Source organism: Oenanthe melanoleuca, chromosome 15 (genome assembly GCF_029582105.1).
Source record: "Oenanthe melanoleuca isolate GR-GAL-2019-014 chromosome 15, OMel1.0, whole genome shotgun sequence".
NCBI lineage: Eukaryota > Metazoa > Chordata > Aves > Passeriformes > Muscicapidae > Oenanthe > Oenanthe melanoleuca.
The window spans coordinates 11,541,392-11,560,285 of NC_079349.1; the positions used below are offsets into that span (position 1 = coordinate 11,541,392).

Below are 18,894 nucleotides of genomic sequence, written 5' to 3' on the forward strand. Positions count from 1 at the left end.
AAAAAACAGCTAAAGAATAATTCAACTACCCTATTTACCTTTTATAAAATTATATAAATCAACAATACCCTGTCTATGTCTCCACTTAAACTGTAAGAGAGACTGATCCTTGTTTTAAAGCTCAGATTTTACTATGGGCATTGCCACTCTCTAAAATAACCCATGTCTTCATTGCCTCTCACATCTTTCCACCAAAGCAATAACAAATTCAATATTGATTAAAAACACAATTTTTACACTACCACTTCAAAAATCCATTAACCTTTACTCTTTTGACTGCATAACACAGATTTACATGTTAAATACAGAACTGAATTGAATACTTACTTTCTGTGCATTCATGCAAATAGGCTTTTTTCTGACCTGCCCTTTTTCATCTGCTCCTTTATTCACAGTAGAGCTCCTATCTCCCCTATTACACTGGGGCTTTTTCCTGTGTATTGTCTCTTTTAATGCAAATTAAATAGTTGCTGTGCCTGGAGTTAAGTACACTGTTGCTCTTCACTAATTTGAAATTGTCTCTTTATCTTTAAAGTATAAAAGGATATGTTTTTCACCGTGTATTATCTTTGATTCTGTCCAATTCCAAAGGTTTCTTATCAACTTTTTGTCTCTCTGACTGGCATTTCCATTAATCACCATGGTATTTCCCATGTTTGCATTGCAGACTCCTACAGCATACATTAGTCATGTCTGAACCATCACAAGCAGAAGGAATTTTGCAATACTTGCATGTGCAGGTGTACACAACTTAGAGTGCTACTGAGCAAAATAACTCCAAATTAGTTACCTAAGGCAAAAAATACATCTGCTCATGAAGGGTAAGTGGCATCCCCTGTACCTGTGGGAACCAACAACACACCACAGGATTTTCACATTCTGCAAATTCAGGAGGGTTGTGAAAAACAAGTGATGAAACTAGCTGGTGCTCATAGAAAGGGACTAAACCTTTGGTGCTCGTGTCAGAAATGTCCTTGAGTGATTCACAGGCACCCAGACATCCCTGGAAGCTGCTCCAGGCTCCTGCAGAGGATGGCTGGCACCATCCCACCAGGTTCTTGGTGCAGACTCAACATCACCTAAAATCAAGGGCCTTTTCACTCATTACTTTTATACAGAGCAGTACTTGGGACACAATATTTAAGTCTTCTAGCTGCTTAAGGGTAAAAGATGATACACTACTTTCTTGTTTTATAAGTTGGAGACACTGTGCAAATGAGGGCTGTAGAAACAGCTAACAGCTACTGCTTTTTAAGCTTAATTTAGGTGATATAGGAACAAAACAATGTGGGCTTTATGCATTTGGCAAGGAAGGATGGATGGGAAAAAGACTGACAGAGCAATTACAGGGAACTTGAAACATGCCCAGAGTCAACAAGATGACCTAACATTTGTCCTTTTAAAAATAAATACTCAGAATGAATAGTTTCAGCTCAGCAAACCATCTCTGAGAAAGGAACACAACCATCCTAGGTGCAACTGGTAATCCTCAAAGAGCATGTCCTATACTTATCCTTCAGTTATGGGAAAGGAGGAGTGCAAAGCACTATTCCAGACCATTAAAACTGACAAGTTTGTATTGCACTCCATGTTTCCTGTTTCCAGCCTCATTTGAAATTTTTTGTTTAAAAATTTTCAGATCAATCAAATCAACAATCAGAAAAAGTCTGATGAACACCTCAGCCAGCTATGGTAAGTGAGCTCCAGCATGTGCCACAACACCTAGGAGCCAGATGGAAATGATTTTACACTTCTGCACACTGGGATCTCTCCATGAAATGTTCTAGGGTGAATAATGAATGTTCAGAAAGGTTGCAGGCCTCTCTGCACTGTTGAGATAAGAGTGCCAGCTTTCCTTGCATACACAGCATAAGAATTTGTAAAGGTCATTTGAAATTCTGTTCCATTTTCAAATAGTTTTTTTTCCAGTTTGAAGGAACTGCACTGTAAATCCTAGCATGAACTCTATTTCCACTTAGCAGAGGTAGATTTCACCTCTTGTTTTTAAGGAAGTAGGACATTGTTTTCACTTATAGATTACTTCTTTCTTCCTTGTAGAGATAAGAGTTATCTGAAGTTTCCAGTTCAGTGCAAGTCCTACAGGAACTAGAAAGTGTCATTCCTCCAGCAGCAGTACTTCTGTCCTTTAACTTAGGTATTTTCAATCTTGCAGTCAGGTAACAACAGCTACCAGATTAAAATATTTGCCTAGAAACCCCTGTCTAATCCAGAGTGGCAGACTTTGTGGTCTCATACAAGTATTTTCCAGGACTCTTCTCCATCAGTGCTGGAACTGAATTTGCTGTAATTTTATACCTGAAAAACTTACTCAAGAACAGCAATTTCTACAGATAAAGCTATTATTCTAGGAATTTTAGATGGACCATATGCTGTCTGTTTAGAGACAAACAAATGTAAAATCATATCAAATGATTTGTCTACACATGACATTCCAACTGTGGTTCTCAAAAGGGCAAAAGGAAGAATAAAGAACAAGTGCAAATGGAAAAATGGGAGAGGAGGATGTCAAAAGGTAGCAATAGGAATAAACGAAGCTGAAAGGAGACTTGGAACAGAAATCTGCAATTCATCATCTCCCTGTCTTCACCTTGCTGCCCACATACTTAAAAGACTTCAGATTCAGATTCATCTCCTGGTGGGCCTTTCATTTTGTCAGCTCCAGTCTGCCACTGGAGACAGCTCTCAGACAGAAGTGTGCAGGAAGAAAGACACTTTGCTTTGCTTTACCTTATCGATTCAAGAACGTACAGAGGCAGGAAGTTTTATTCTGCCTCAATTAGTCACAAAAAGCATGCAGAGACTTGTCAGATTTTGAAGGGAGAGAAGTGACATATTGAGAAGACAGTGACAAAATAACCCAGAAAATAGGCCTACATGGGAATGCTCTACCTGCCTACCCTGTCACTGTGATGCTCAGCCCAGAAAACACTGGCTGTGCCTTCCAGCAAGGATTTCTGCAAGAGAGCAGTACTCACTGACTCCTAATGCACAGGGCACAAACCCACCCTGCTGCTTAAAATGATTTCTCCCATACTTTGTCAGCAGGGTCACATTGACTGATTATCTAAATCCTGGGCAGGAAATGTGTAAGGCAGATAAGTCCTGTCTCTATGCCTCCTCTTTTCTTCCCTAATTCAAATCCTTTTTCTTTCTAAGTGCCTGGGTACAGTGACAAGGGGCACAACTTGGAATAATAACTTTTATGGCACAGGAGTTGATATTTATGAATGTCAGCAACTGACTATTCTGAAATTCCACATCAAGACAGTGATGATCTCCAAAACAATCAACACTGGGTTTGTTGGTAAAATTCTTCACTTGAAATTCTAGCAATGCTGAGAACCCAAGTCTGCTTCCTGACCAAGATTCCCTCCAGCTGGAACATGTTCACTGCTGTTAATTTAAATTTCAGTCAGTTTCTAATACTTTTATAGCTTAGTGTTCTGTTTACAAGCTATACAAAATATTGCTTATTTGCTCATACAATTTAAATATTGGAAAGAAAGGTTTAAAAAAAAACATTTAGCAAAAGCCTGAGCTTCCAAAATTTACTTATTTGAAATAAGCTCAAGTTTCAGAAAATGTCTGTGTACATAGTTGCATGCTTTATTTGAAACACTAGAAAATGTGAAGTATTATTTTTGTTGGTTCTGAAAGTAATGTTCTCTTAAGTATAAATAATTCAGAAAAATATTAATTGGGAAAAAAAAAATACAATGAAAATACCCTGACCTGAAACCTGCTGGGAAGTAATTAATTTTCAGGAAGACCTTTAGTACAGAGCTGTCAGTCTAAGGGCAAACAAAGCCATATGTTTTTCTTTCAAGCCTATTGAAAAAACTATTTACAGGCATGAAAACAGCACCTTTTTGTGTCACTAAATACAATTTTTAAGGATTAAGTTGATCCCATTGTCAGTACTTCAGCTTACAAAGTATTTGGAATGTGCATTTCAACACTTACATTCCCTTTATGACTATTTTCCCTTATGCTGCCAAGAAAATACCTCTAAAATCATTGCACTGAATTCACCTCAGAAATCCCATCTTCATTATACAGCCACATGGACCTGCAAGCCCTACTTCTCTTTAAAATCTGATTTATGATTCTATTTCAGCTTAACCCTGGACCTGCCACAAGCTGTGGCACACATGGATCACAAACATGAAATATGCACTCTGCACTAAGCAGATCACCCATGACAGAAGGCAGTGCTAAGGTGTCACAGTTTGGGATGGCTGCACACACTTCTCCATGGATGAGCTACATGGACAGAAAAGCCTGGCCTATCTTCAGGTTTGTCCAGATTTTTCCCACTTGGAAATACTTCAGTCACTGAAGTGACTGAAATAACTGGAACCCTGTGATTCTGAAGTGCTGTAGTTGATAGTTATACTATTAATTAAGAAAAAAATGAGCAACAAACCCCAACACATACTTTTAAACTCTTAGTGTAGTCTGTCAGGAGGAATAAACCAGGCATGTGTAAACAGAAATCATTTTCACTGTTACACCAAGCTCATTAAATTATCTGTGAATACTTAAGAAAATGCCATTGTATTAACAACTCCCACTAGCTTCAGTCTGCTAAACAGGAGATCATAGTCTAAGTGCTAATTCACTCTGAATATACACACAGGGAGCAGCTGAAGAGATAAAGATTTAAATAGAAAATGACCTGGTAGGAGTTTTCAGTTCTGATTTTTACTGTGTCAGCAAACCAAATAGCCAGCAAAATTCATAATTCATTCTGAGTAACTGTTAGGAAGTGCTTCAAGTGAAAAGCTTGTGGTGGCTTTTTTTCTGATTTTCCTTCCTATAACCTACAGAAAAATTAAACAACTGCATAAAAGCCGATTTTGTGAAACTTTATTGACAGGAGGTGAGTAAGCAAACTGGAGGAGATGAAGTGGAGGCCACTGAAATGAACAAAGGCCATAAAGCTCTGGAAAAAAGCCATTTGTCAATCAAGCTCTTACAGAAATCCCCTTGTCAGATCACAGTAATACATCTGAGTGTTCAGAGGAGCAAGCTGAAATACTGACCACTATGGGCCTCATTACTTTCACTCACCCACTCCATCCTATTTTGTTTCCATTCCTTTCAGGAGGCTGAGAAAGTCACCTTGGCTAAGTGGTCAACCCCTGCTGCTTCCCACAGCAGCCACCAAACTCCAAAAGTGTTCATACTATGCCAGGAAATCCTACCTCCTCCACAGGAGCCAAAGAGTCTGCAACAATAACACACTATACAATATTCAACATTTTACTCCTCTAACTTCAGGAATTTTGCCAAAAGATGGAGTACTATTACTCAGAGAACTCCCACTTCAATGTCCACATTTCAGCTCTGTGCAGTGACACTGCAGTCAGCCTACACACAACAAACCTGCTTGTACCTGTCACCATCTGCCATCTTATCTTCTCCACCTTAACCTTCTCAACTTGGCCAATTATATCTTGCTGTAGCCAATAAATTAAAAATTTTTTGTAATATTTATGTATAAATGCTACCTGCTTGCACAGGTACACAGAGAATTGCATCATGCTGCTCTCATCCCGCATTCTTCTGGTTTCATTTTTACACTAAGACAGTGTATATCCATGAAAAATACTTCTATCCTTTTCCAGATAACTAGAATTCCTGGAATATTTATCATGAAATACACTTCTTTAATAAAATAAAGTTAATTTCACTATTAATTCTCTTCTTTCTACAAGGATGAAAGCTATAATAAATTACTATAATTCCAGGTAAATTAGAACTATCAGTGGGGTAGAAGGAAATTCTCACAGGGCTCCAGAAAGGCAGAGTGAGCTGTTTGCCTGATGGAAGTGGTTTTATGTTCCCTTACTGCCATTTGGGTCTTTCACCTTCAGAGAGAGATTGGTGTTTTCATACAGACAAGATACAAGGATGAAAAAAATCTGCCATACCTGGAGTATGGCACAGACAAGTGCTGTAGTGAGCAAGATCAGACACAAGCTGATACCTACCTCAAAAGTAGTCCTGGAAATATCTACAAAATTGAATGTATAAAAGAGGAAACTGCTGTAGGAATTTGTAGGAGAAAGGAAAGCTACTGACAGGTAATTAAAGAGTCAATTTTATATCTTAGATTTTATTCAAAGTTATCAGATTTAGTTTTCTCTGGGTTTGTTTGCTTTGTTTTGTTTATGCAGCAGTCTACACTGATGTAACTGTTCTTACCATTTATTTCCATGATAAAGCTAGGAGAAATAACTCATAGTAAGAACCTGCAAAAACTAGTCTGATAAATGGATAATAGACATATAGTACACATATAATATATAAACGTGTATTTTAAAGACTTTTCATGGATCAACACCTTTAAAACTCTGTTCTCCTACTGTATTTAAAAATCTTAAGTTAGTTAAAAAATCTTATTTCGTTTTTTTTTAAGAGGAAAGAAGCCAATTCAAGTGTAAAAGTAATCTCATTAAGTGCCTAAAGGTAGCTCTCCCACCCATATCTGATCACAGCTAGCAGATGGAAAAATCAAATTATGGGTTTATTCATTACACATTTGTAAAAGGACACTCATCACACATTATTCCAGCAAGCCTCCACCATTCAAATACTCTTTAGAGTGGGTGGAATGTTTGCTGTTAGACTTCTAAGGTCCAGATTTAAAACTAACTGCTCTATGTCCTGTAACACACTACAATCTCCATGACAATTTCTCTTCCACAAAGTAATAGCTTCATTTATTTCAGTTTATTTGCTCCCTTGCTTACCTTTGCCTAGAAATTCAATTACTCAACAAAAGAAGAAACTTTTCCTAGGGAAACAGAATGGAAAAAAATAGCTGTTTAATATCCACTGGCACAAATGACAGCTCCAAACCCCATGCTTGTATCTCCAGGGATTTAAATTTATTGGCATCTTTACTAGCTGGGTCTTGGAAGCCTGCAAAGCTGGCCAGGAAGAACAGCCTGTGTATATTGAGACAGAAAACTCTGTGAACGACGGACATTTTTCACTGATGAGTTCTGTTTTTCCAAGAGGATGGATTCGAGAACTGTAAATAACATGTTGGGCAGAGGTTGAAAAAGTTATCTAGCTTTTTATAGGCAACTTTTAAGACTTCATTGCTTGCTGGGTTTCTGGTCTCAGGCCAATCACCATGGAAGTTTCACTTGCACAGTTAACTCCTTGCTCACCTTTGGTCCCAGACTTGGTACTAAGGTTGCAGAGGGGAGTGAGCACACTTGAGAGCAAGTGAGAGAGCAAACTCCTCTGCACCTACTAAAAGCATTCTTTCAACTAAAATGTTAGAAAATCAGTGGACAGATGAGTAGAATGACATTAAGTTTACAGATAGAAAAACAAGGGGTAAAGATGGAAAATGGCTTTTTACTGACAAAAGAACAACTATCAAAGGTAAAGTCAGAAAAGAAATGTTTAACTGACTGTAGGGACAACTTGTATCATACTTGTCTGCTTCTCCTTTCCCCTTCACCACACTAGATGAGAAAAACAATGGACATTAATATGATTACTTTATTAAAAGGTGGATTTTTGAACAGCTACCTTTTTCCACATAGAAACAGTCAGCCAATTTCAAACACAAAAACCTCAGTAAATTCAACAGTCAGTCACTAATCCTTCATACATGTTCAGTTTCATAAAATTGACCTTCAGTCATGGTTTGAGAAAAGGGCTGGGCTATCACCTTATTACACATTTTAATGAACCAGCTTGTCCAAAATTTAAGTGTTAATTAAAAATCAAAAAACCCACCCCCAGTTCATATATTTGATGCAAAAATAATCCTATAAATAAGAATTATATGTAACCAATGCAAATATGCTTTCCTGAATCTGCAGGCAGGTAAGACAATGATTTTTTTCAGCAGGAGTTCCTCTAATCCTGTGGCTCAAGGAACATTCAATGAAGAGTGCTGGAAGCATCACAACTATAACATTATTTTACTCTGCAGAAGATACAGTAAAAGGAAATGGGGAAAATTAACAAAGACCAAAAAGGAAGAAAAACAAGGAAAAGAGAATGGGAAAACACTGATTTGTTTGCATTTTTCAGTCTCCCAAGCTTTAGCTTGAACTGTAACTATAGAATATCTGCCATTTACAAAGTATTTACAAATTAAGGCTATCAATAGAATCATTTGGCTCAGAAGGGACTCCTGGAGGCTTTTCCATTTATCCCCAGCAGTTTTCCACACAAGCATGTCTTCACCACACCAGAAATGGTTTCCTCACACAGATGAAGAACAATAGCTCTGTAATGTCATTATTGGGGAACGTAGGAAGAGCTCTGCAACCCTTGTTAAAATTCCTGGGGCAGCAGGCCAGGCAGGCAGTGTGGCAGCTGCAGCCCATGTGAGGCAGAGCAGCAGGGGCTGTGCTGTGTGTGCCCAGGAGAGCCTGGGCTCTGCAGCCCCTGTGCAGCACAGCCCCCACTGCAGGAGCAGCACCAGCTCCCAAACCCACATCATTTCTCTGAGTATTGCCTCTTCTAGCACGAGCAGAAATCACCCAGCAGAGAGATGTCTTGTATTTAACATCTGAACCCTCCCCAGCTTCAGGAGGAGCTGCATTACTGAACGGCCCTTTCACTGTGCTGGGCCTGCTCCTGCCCAGGGAAAACACTGACATTTCATGGCTAGAACATGGCCATCTCCTGAAGAGATTAAAGACAATTCTATCTTCTAAAATAGGTAGGAATCTCCTAACCAGATGTCCCTATCTATCTAGCCTAAGCACAGAAAAGAGAAGTAAGTTGTAAAAAAAAAAAAGAAATTAGACTACTATTATATGTTGTCTTTATGGTATCATTGCTATTTTGTTTAGTGCAACTACACAGTGTCAATGGTGGAGATCACCTTTTCCAGACACTTGTTTTTGCATATTAAATGGTACTAAGTCTAATAACTTGCTTCAAACATTATCTAGTTGCTGTAATCAAAGTGGTTTTTGGTTTTTTTTTTAATGATTCCTTTATGGTTTCTATTCCCTTGTGGTTGCATAAAAATGGCATCCAAAACTCTCAGAAGTACAAACAGCAAAAGAGAATAACTAAACCCTTGTGATTTCTGGGATGTCCCTTGTGATTTCATCCCTTTTTTTTTTTTTTTTTTTTTTTTAATTTGAGTTGGCAACTCCTTGTACTCATTTTCACATAAAGTGTTAAAAGCACTAAAAAGACCAACATTTCAGAAGCAATCATGATCAAACTATAACATAATCATTAATTTTCTCAGAGCCTTCATACATGATTAGACTCCAGCTCTCACCATGCTGAGGGCCAATCTCAACTCAATGGATGTACAGTAAGCTTCTTCAAGCTTTTTCCATTTCCCCCAGTGTGACTTAAATGGCAGTAGCTTGGTTGGAAGGCTCATGTTCCACACAGCAGATGTCTAGGAGCTGGAGGCACATTTGCCAACCAAAAAGAGACACACCAGCTATGAGCAGGAGGAGAGTAACTCAGATCTCTCCCCAGCCAAGGACAGGAAGGAAAGCAGAGTGATAAGATTTCTACAGAAGTGGTTTTAGTCTGCTGTTGCCTCCAGTTTCAAGTTTTCAAGTACATGGCAGGAAATACTGAACCTTAGCTTTCAGACAGGTTGTCTCAAGCAACCTTGAAGAGGTGCCCCTTGGCACTGTGTGCTGCTTGGGGGCTCTTCAAGCCAACATTAGCAGCAAACTCAGACTGGGCAGAACCACATCTAAATTAGGTTCAGAGCACTGCTAATGGATTTCCCTCTTCCCCTGGATGATATACAGCCAACTGTCTCTAACAGAGACATTAAATTCTGCAACAAATCTTGCATTTTAATCAAAGGCATGAGGATCACTAATGCTGAGGTTATGGAAATGAGAGAGAAACAAACAATGGCTGGATTGGATCAAAAGAATATCCCATATATTCACTCAATGCCATATTTTTGACAGTGGCCAGTAATGTCTATCTATGGGATATATAAAAACAAGTGAGGCATAAAATGAAATTTCCTTGATAGAACTGCCCAACTTCCAGGAGAGCTGAGGTATGTTGCCTGTTTGTCCCCTATACTGGGGACTTTATAAGAGCCTTCTTTTCTACATCTCAAATTCACCTTGCTCTGGTCACAAGAATCCCAGAACAGCACCCTGCTCTCCTTTTCAGAACCAACTGTCCTCTTAAGACAGGCAGGTGTAACTCTCAGCCTGGAACACAACAAAGGGAAGAACTTGATACATGAAGAGTACCAGAGAAAGCTGCCACTGGGTAACACCATGCTGTGTAATAAGAACTACCTTCAGAAACCTGCAGCACCAACTTTAGACTGCAACTACTCAGTGCCCAGAACCTGCCCTTCTGCTCAGCAGAGTCTCCTGCCAGTGCCCAGTCACACTTGGCATGAACAAAGGCAAAATAAAGGGAACTCACTGCTGTCTCCAGCTCTGTGGATGCCCCCACCTCAATCTGACCCTGCTTGCCCAGACTTGCCAGAATCAAGGGCTTTACACACACAGAAGAGAATAAACACATTGCTTTGCTTTTGGAATTAAAAATAGAACAATTATCCATAACAGTTTGCAGCAAGACTTCATGCACATCAGTGTCTACACTACAGTATATGGTGTGCATGCACAGCTTTTGTCTGTGGGGAACAGTTACCAAAGATGGACATGAAGATCTTTATTACAACAGGTTATTATTACCACAGAAGATGTGCCAGGAAAATACAAATAGTGTATATTAAACCATATGGAGAACTTGCTGATATATGGAGCACAACCAGCAAAAAGCTTCTTCCACAATCCCCACCTACCCACAGCCTGATCAATGCCCATCATCTCTGCACAAAGTTTAACTTTGTTTTATTAATAGTACCATGAAATCTGGATATATAAGAAAGTGCCCTACTATATAAAGCAATATATTGGGATTTTTTTCCTCCTGCTGAAATAATTTCTAATTTAGTTACTATAGAAACCATCCTGCAGCCATCCTAAAAAAAATCTCTGCATATATTTACACTCACACTGAGAAAAAGGAGAAAAGCTGCAATGTACCTGTACGTGCAAGAGAGAAATGGCCAAACAAAACAGATTTGACAGCAATTTATAGCAACACAGCTAAAACTCTTTAAAATCTAACAGCAATATTCACTCATATGATTGCCATCACTAACAAAGCCATGAACATGCAGAAACCCCTGCAGAAAATCAGGGCCTTTCTTTACTGCTCAGGAAACAAATAGGTACAATAATGCAGTAACACTACTTGTTAGAACTGGAAAAGGGAAGTTCTGAGCATCCTGACATTATTCTAATATGTCAAATGAGAACAAGTCAGGGCTAACTGAACATGCCTTTTTTGCTCATTTAGGTTGCAGAAGAGTGACAGCTAACAAATTATACAACAGCCTGTGACACACAGATCCAGACCAGCAGTTCTGCAGTAAAATTTAACAAGAGACAGCTTTACCCAGGTTTATTTCTTTTCATACAGTGCTGTCATAAACATTTCATAAATAATTCTACTAGGAGTATGCATGATTTATAAAATGTCTGGGAGGAGCTGCTAGCTTTCTCTCTTGCACTCTCTTGTTTGTACTTGTAAAATTGAGTCACTTGTAATTTCAACAACCCTAAATCTTCTCTACAAGAGACTTAAAACACCAGTGCTACTTGCTGCAGAAGAAAAAGATATTCCAGTAGTAAAGTATCTCCAGAGAACCACTGAGACATTCATTTAACTCTTTTGCATCATGAAGAATGAAGAGTTCTCCAAACAGAAAGCCAAAGGCATTTTATGGAAGCAAATAAACACTTTGGGTAAAAGGTTTCTGTTGGAAATAGCCCTGGGGGACATTAATAGGCTTAGAAAATCTTAAGGTTGGCCATTTAATTTCTAAGATTAGATAAGACTACTTTTGTAGAGTGCTGGAATTTGTGTTTTATCACCCAAGTCTGTATGTGAAGACAGGAGCTGGGACAGTGGGCTGCAGCACCATCTGCACAGGGGATGACACACCAGAGCTCTGACCCAGATGGTGCAGCTCAGCCTCTTCCCCACTGCCTGGCTGGGAGCTCTGCATGACAACAGAACAGTTGTGGTTTAACCCAGGCAAGGTCAGCAGAGCTGAGAGGTTGTTTTCCAACTTGTTCACAGATATAGGTTTGTCCAATTCTGGAATGTCAGCTGACACCACCAGCTTTTTGTCATGGGCACTTGTAGCCCTTTCCCTCTCAGATCTGGATTTTCTCACTGTGCTATGTCTGTGTCATCTGTTCTGGATTATTGCCACAAGCTTCACACAATGTTACTTGAAGAGGATTTTGAAAATATTGCTGGGTAGAAAATGAGACCACCAAAATATTTTACCATGCTAAACTCGTGCCTGTTACCAGGAAGACTAACCTGTATGCTGCAGGAATAAGTCAAGAGGTCCCCACAGCTGAGACACTGGAGTTCATCCCCAAACCAAAATTTCTAAAGCCTGGAGACAGTGGCATACATGGAGAACTGAAGATTAAAGCTACCTTTGTATGCTGACAGACCCAAGTTCAAACTGAGAATATCATTTCCAAATACCTTCTATCTTTTCTACCAGTATTCCCAATATATTGCACTGGGCCAGCACATACCTTTTGTTGAAGGTTGTCTTTTCTTTCAAAGTGTATCTAATTTCTGATTAAAGAAATCAATTATGGGAATTAAGTTTTTGTTGATTTACAAAAGAATGTTATTATACTGCTGTCTAATATCTACACTAGTACTTTTCATTCTTCAGAGTATAAAGATATCAGTATGCAGAGTAAGAAATAATTACTTCCTGAAATAATGCTAGAAAATTCCACCTAGGAATACAGTGGAATCTCTTTAAATTAAATTAGCTAGCATTAGCATTCAAAAACTAGACACAATTTAGGTCAACCACTGATCTCTCTTAATGTGGTAATTCACATTTTCAAATAGAAACACTCCCTTATACACACCTCTCAGTTCCCTACTGCTCATCTTCCTCACACATTAAAACAGAAAACTTTTGACATTTAACCCTGCAGTGATGAACAAGTCAGCCTTAATCATGCAAAGTTCACACTTGGCTTGAAGCATGTTGAATAATTCCATTAATTTCCACAGGAATACTCTGCACTATGTGAATCTGAGTCCAAGCATTCAGAAGTGTGAGGGGCTAATCACAGCAGGATTTTTGTAAGGAAAACTGGCAGACAGTGCAGGGAAATCAGCACAAAGCCATGTAGCCATCAATCAGGTCCCCACTGTTTAGTCTGCCCTATCAGGCTGTGCCCTGGTTCCAGCTGGGATGGAGTTAATTCTATTCCTAGTAGCTGGTACAGCACTGTGTTTTGGATTCAGTGTGAGAATAATGTTGATAACACACTGATGTTGTAGTTGTTGCTAAGCAGTGCTTACTCTAAATCAGTTTCCCAGGCTCTGCCAGTGAGGAAGTGCACAAGAAGCTGGGAGGGAGCAGGGCCAGGAAAGCTGACTGGAACTGGCCAAAGGGTGGAACAGAGGTAAGTACAAAAACCAGTATATACTGGTTAAACTGGGGGCAGCTGGCCAGGAGGGGCCAATTGCTGCTGGGGAACTGGTACCTCAGTCAGCAGGTACTGAGCAGCTGTACTGTGCATCACTTGGGTTTTATTCCTCCTTGTTTCTTATTTCCCTTTTCATTACTATTATTATAATATTTTTATTTCCATTTTTTAACTGACCTTAGTCCATGGGCTTTACCTTTTTCCTGATCTCCTCCCCATCCCATGGAGGGTATGGGAGGGGAGTGATCAGATGGGTATTTGGGATTTAGTTGCTGGCTGACAGTACTTGTTAATCAAAACTTTTCTCCAGAAAGATGTAATGATATAGAAACCCTTTTTGCAGATTCATTCATGAAACAATTTTGAACCATTGTCAGTATTCCTTACTTGTATTATAATTAGAGAAGAGCACTTACCTTATACTTAAAAGAGGTCTGCTAATTAACACAACATATGACAAAAATTAAGATGGATGTTAACAGATATAAAGCTGAAATAAATTTCACAATTCCAATGTTAAAACAGAAGCACTGGATGGGGAAGCAGAGACACAAAATTTTGTCACTGCCATCACAGGCAACCACAAAACAGATCTGGGCTGTACTCAGCCCAGAATGACAAGCAGAGCATCTCCAGGCTCTCACCACACACTTTAGCAGAGCTGTAAAGAACCCTGTCACAAAAAACCAAAAGGCAAGAACCCTGGGACATAGCACAGAAAAGCCAACAGCAGTAAGTGGCAGTCACAGCAGGGATTGGTTGATAAATGCCCATGTGAGTCTCAGAAGCATTCTGTGTGCCTGTCAGTGAGGCACAGGTACCCCTGTGCAAGTGAGCACAGACTCAGGGACAGTCTGTGACAGTGCTGCTGCCTCACCCTGGGGCTTGGAGACTCTGCTGAGCCATGCTACAGAGAGCAGGGCACAAAAAACCTCCTTCCAACTCAGCAGAGTTCTTAGAGCAAATAGCATTATTTTTTATCATGAGAAGTGCAGGTTGAGTTGAGAAACAATAAACAAAAGGATAATTAAGATTAACAAAATTAGAATTTTTAAAGAGGGCTCAGCCATCAAGTATATGATAAATTATGCATAACTGAAAAACATTGGTGCTTCTCTCCCTGCTCACCAGAAATAATCCTTTTAGTGTGGCTCCCTTCAAGAGATACCTCAGAAATTCTCCTTCCTTTAGCTGCTCATGGCTCGTTTAACGGGCCTGTGTGGAATCTCACATCCCCACCCCTTTGCAAACCTGTCAGAGGAGCAGCAGGTGCTGCAGTGAGAGCACACTGTGTTTACCAGCTGTGTAAACTCACGTTGAAGAAGTTGCTCTTGTTCCTCTCACAGAAGAGGCCCTGTGCAGGCATGTGCTTCAGCTGCTGCCAGGGCACCCCGCTGCCCAGCAGCACGTCCCGGGCCCACTGCAGGTTCTGTGGAGACAACAGCAGGTCAGTGCTGGGCAGCCATGCAAATGTCAGCCACAGGAGAAAGTGTACAACAAAGCATGCTTTTAGTTTTTAATCTGAGCTGTATTCTCTTGTTTGTCACACACTTGCTGTTCCAATAGTATTTCTTATCCCCACACACCTTCTGGAAGCACTTCCAGCTCTTTCCTCAGGCCAGCCACCTGCAGGGAATACCTGCCAGAGCTGAGACTTCACCTGCAGGCTTAAACTGCAGCTTTCTTTTGGTGGGGTGGTGAATGCAGAGCTTTGAGCCCTACCCAGCCATTGCCCTCCATGCAAGTTCACTGAACCTCCCTGGAAATTCCATGGCTGTCATCAAACTTGTTCATAGCACTCAGTGAATTAACAGGAAAGTATCAGTAGGGGACTAAATGACAGAAGACAAACCAGAAATCATAGAAGACAACCAATTTTACAAAAGCACTATCCCTCTGAGTTCAATGCATGAAGCTCTTTTATGTAGCTGAGAACAAGGGACAGCTGTTGGCTCCAGGCAGAATGTTACCAACAGATGGGACAACTATTAATTGTGAGATTTCACTGATGGAAGGTTTGCTTGATTTCATTTTTTATTTCAGGGTTCCAAAGTGGCATTTGAGCTGCAGCTTTTGTACAGAAAGCTTCACAACAGAGGACATGAAAGAAAGAGGAAGATGTTTGGTTCATAGAGACAAATGAGAATGTTGCACTCTTGTGTTCTATGGACTGGAAATACAGTCTGTGAGTCATGAATGTGATTAAATCATGTCCATCCAAGAAGTGTATTCCAGCTGTAATATCCTTTTTTTGTGTATGTGTGTGTGTTGGGGTGGGGGGGTTATTAGAGAAGTTCTTATCCTGTGTTCCAGATTGTTTTTGTTTTTGAGAACCTGGTGAAACAGTAAAAGCTCTGCTCAGTCATCAGTGCCTTTGTGCTAATGACAGTAATCATGCAGAAATTCCAACGTCTTACCAGAACTGGAGCATCCCCTCTAGCAAAATGCTGATTATGGATTCATGTGCAAGAGAGCTGAACACTGGCAATAATAATGTAAATAAGATATTTATGGGTGTCAAAAAATCCTCATTCCAAGGGCTCATAGAGGTACTTACACAGGACCTTCATGACTATAGTGCAGCATAATCAAGGGGATTTGGATAGCTTCCTTTTGGTATGGAATAAATACATATTCACTCATAAACATCACCAGGTACTTTCTGGTCATGGGAATAAGTAAATTTAATTATTATCACTGAGCATCAAATCAAATTAAGACTGAAGAAAGCAAAGGGTGTAAACTCAGATGCATACTAACTTTTTTCTACATAATTTCTTTTGTAATATCTATTTCTGTAATCCTGTTAACCTAATCCTGAAAAATACTTGGAAATGCATACAGAAGAAAATACAACACAAGAGAACCTACAAAAATCTGGTCTTCCATGAAAATCATCTTGTTTTGAATAAAATCAGAATCCAACAAAAAGAAGCCTATTGGAACATCCAAGATCCAGGCACATAAAATGCTTGATTTTTTGCTAATCACAGTCAACAGAAATGCAAGTCAATTCCAAGTGTGAAAATGAAGTAAGACTTGCCCAATGTGTGGTAATCTGAATCTTACAGTTAAAACTATCACATAAAAATTCAAGGAAAACAAAACCCTTAAGAAAGTTACCATCCCACCACAAAGCTTACACCTAAAATCCCAGTCTAAAGAAATGTTAGCTGTGTGTGTGTTCCCCAATGGGAGTTTTACAAGGACAGGGCTAAGAGATCATTAATTGTATCATTAATTGTAGCACTGTGCTCTGGTTCTGGGATGTGCTCTCCCATTACACTGACCATCCACAGGCATGTGTTTGGTACCCATAATTCACAGGCTGTTATTGAACAAGATGATGGCAGTAACCCAGCTAGGAGGAGAAAAGATCATTCAGACAAATGGGGCAATTACACGGTAACTTCACACAATCAAAGCTAATAGGAATAAAAGACATAGTTACAGATTTTCCACTACCCTTCTCCTTAAATCAGCATGATCACTTATTCCCAGTAAATATGCCTGAGCAGGTCTCAACTCATTAGATTTCACAGAGCCTGCTCTGCTTCGTTTTCAGCTGATGAAGTTATTAGGAGTGGGTGAAGGGATCCAGGACACAGCAAAAAGGATTTATTCTTCTTGGCACACTGCTTGCCAGTCTGAAATGCTGGATTTGGCTGTCTGACTCAGGGCAATTATGAAATACTCTTTCCAGTTCAGCTGTTGCCTCCCACATCTTTATCACCCCAAGATTCAAAGACAAGATGACTGACAGGGTACAGTAACTTGCAAAAAAGCTGAAGTAGAAAAGGAAAATCTCTTAGGGTCACCCAACTGGAACTCTGAGTCACCTGGGATGGATACCCCTTAACTCAATGGTGCCAGAAGCACCTTTACCTAAATTGAAAACTCCACAAGGTGTTTCTGAGGTGAACAAAACACTCCAGTATACTCTAATCTTTCCCCCTGATTTCATTTACAGTCCACTAGAAGGCTTTGTCTCAAAAACCTCCTCCTACTCCTACATCAAATAAAAGCAAAATAAAAAGACTACTGATTTGAAGGGTGCCCTTTTAAATGAACTGTTATTATCAAACTGCTGCTACTTGAAGTGGTTACATCCATTATGCTTCCAGATTATGTCTGTACCTAAGTATGTATTAAGCCTACATACACATAATCTTGTCATTTTCACATGCATGTGTTATGCCTGGTTTGACTAACTTGTCATGTCTCTGACCTCATGTCACACCCAACAATCATTTCCCCATGAAGGGCTCTGCTAATAACAGACATTATAGAATATATAAACTCAAAAACCCACACAGTCTTTGTGAGCAGATTCTTTGAGGATTTACACAGCACTTTTCATTTTGAGATTAAAAGAAAGCATGTAAGTAAATATTTTTGTTTCCTGACCACCTGCTGGTTACAGATTATCAGACCAGCTCCACATACTGATCCATAAGGCAAATACTTTACACAGTAACACTAACAAACAGTGTCTTGCCAGGTCCTCACTTCTCCTTCCAAACTGTGCCAATATTCATTTTGGAGGTAAAAACCACAAAGTATGAAGACTTTACTTCAAGACAATGTTAATGGGCAACTGAAACTACTGCCCAAACTGGCAATGAAGTAACTTCTGAAAATTCATCCATACTCCCCTGCACATCTACTCCAACTAAAAACAGCTATGTATAAATTTGTTCTGATAACAGACTAAAACAAAGAAAAATAGACTCCAAATATTAAGCTGGATTTTGCAGAGGAAAAAAAAAAACCAACAGAACATGTAACCAAACAAAATGTTCAAAGAGTTTGAAAAGATGTTTTAAAAAGCACTTAACAACTATCTTGACTAATCTCACAACAGTAAAACCATGAAAACTGTGAAATGGGTGAAAACAGATTGCATAGGGAAAACTTGTTTTTCTATGCACTATGGAGACCTGCCAATCCTCTCCTTTTCCCAGCCAACCATGAATTTGGACATCAGTCTAAATCCTTCATGCAAATTCCTGGCATTGGAACATAAATGCTGCATTTTCCAAGATGGTTATACACATTTAAAAATTAATCTCAGTTTTCTAAAATTTACCACTCTGCCCCCCAACAACACAACCTGATGTAATTTCTCTCATTTTTTAAATCAGGTTTATCATGAGTAAATGTAAGCATAATTCTTACTCCAGTTACTGATGATAATACATAGAGCCATTTTGTGTTTTAAGTTTGTGCAGGAGTATAACTTCCACTAAAGACACAGTAATGTGCCATTAAAACACAGACATTGGACATTACTCTATGAAAGAACCTGGATGAGTCATTAAAGAAAATG

At 39.4% G+C, this 18,894-nt stretch overlaps 1 protein-coding gene and 1 long non-coding RNA gene across 4 annotated transcripts in view; one reads left to right on the top strand and one right to left on the bottom strand.

Annotated features, from left to right (window-relative positions):
* The window catches only part of CABIN1 (calcineurin binding protein 1), a 107,166-nt gene that overhangs the window by 43,609 nt on the left and 44,663 nt on the right, over positions 1-18,894 (bottom strand). For all 3 annotated transcript variants that reach the window (XM_056504113.1, XM_056504114.1, XM_056504112.1), the window contains exon 30: positions 14,881-14,994. In XM_056504113.1, the coding sequence (XP_056360088.1) occupies positions 14,881-14,994 (114 nt within the window). The remainder of the gene's footprint in view (positions 1-14,880; positions 14,995-18,894) is intronic.
* Positions 13,478-15,780, top strand: LOC130259629 (uncharacterized). Its single transcript, XR_008841674.1, has 3 exons — positions 13,478-13,541; positions 14,912-15,012; positions 15,609-15,780. It is a non-coding gene; the product is annotated as an uncharacterized LOC130259629 (long non-coding RNA).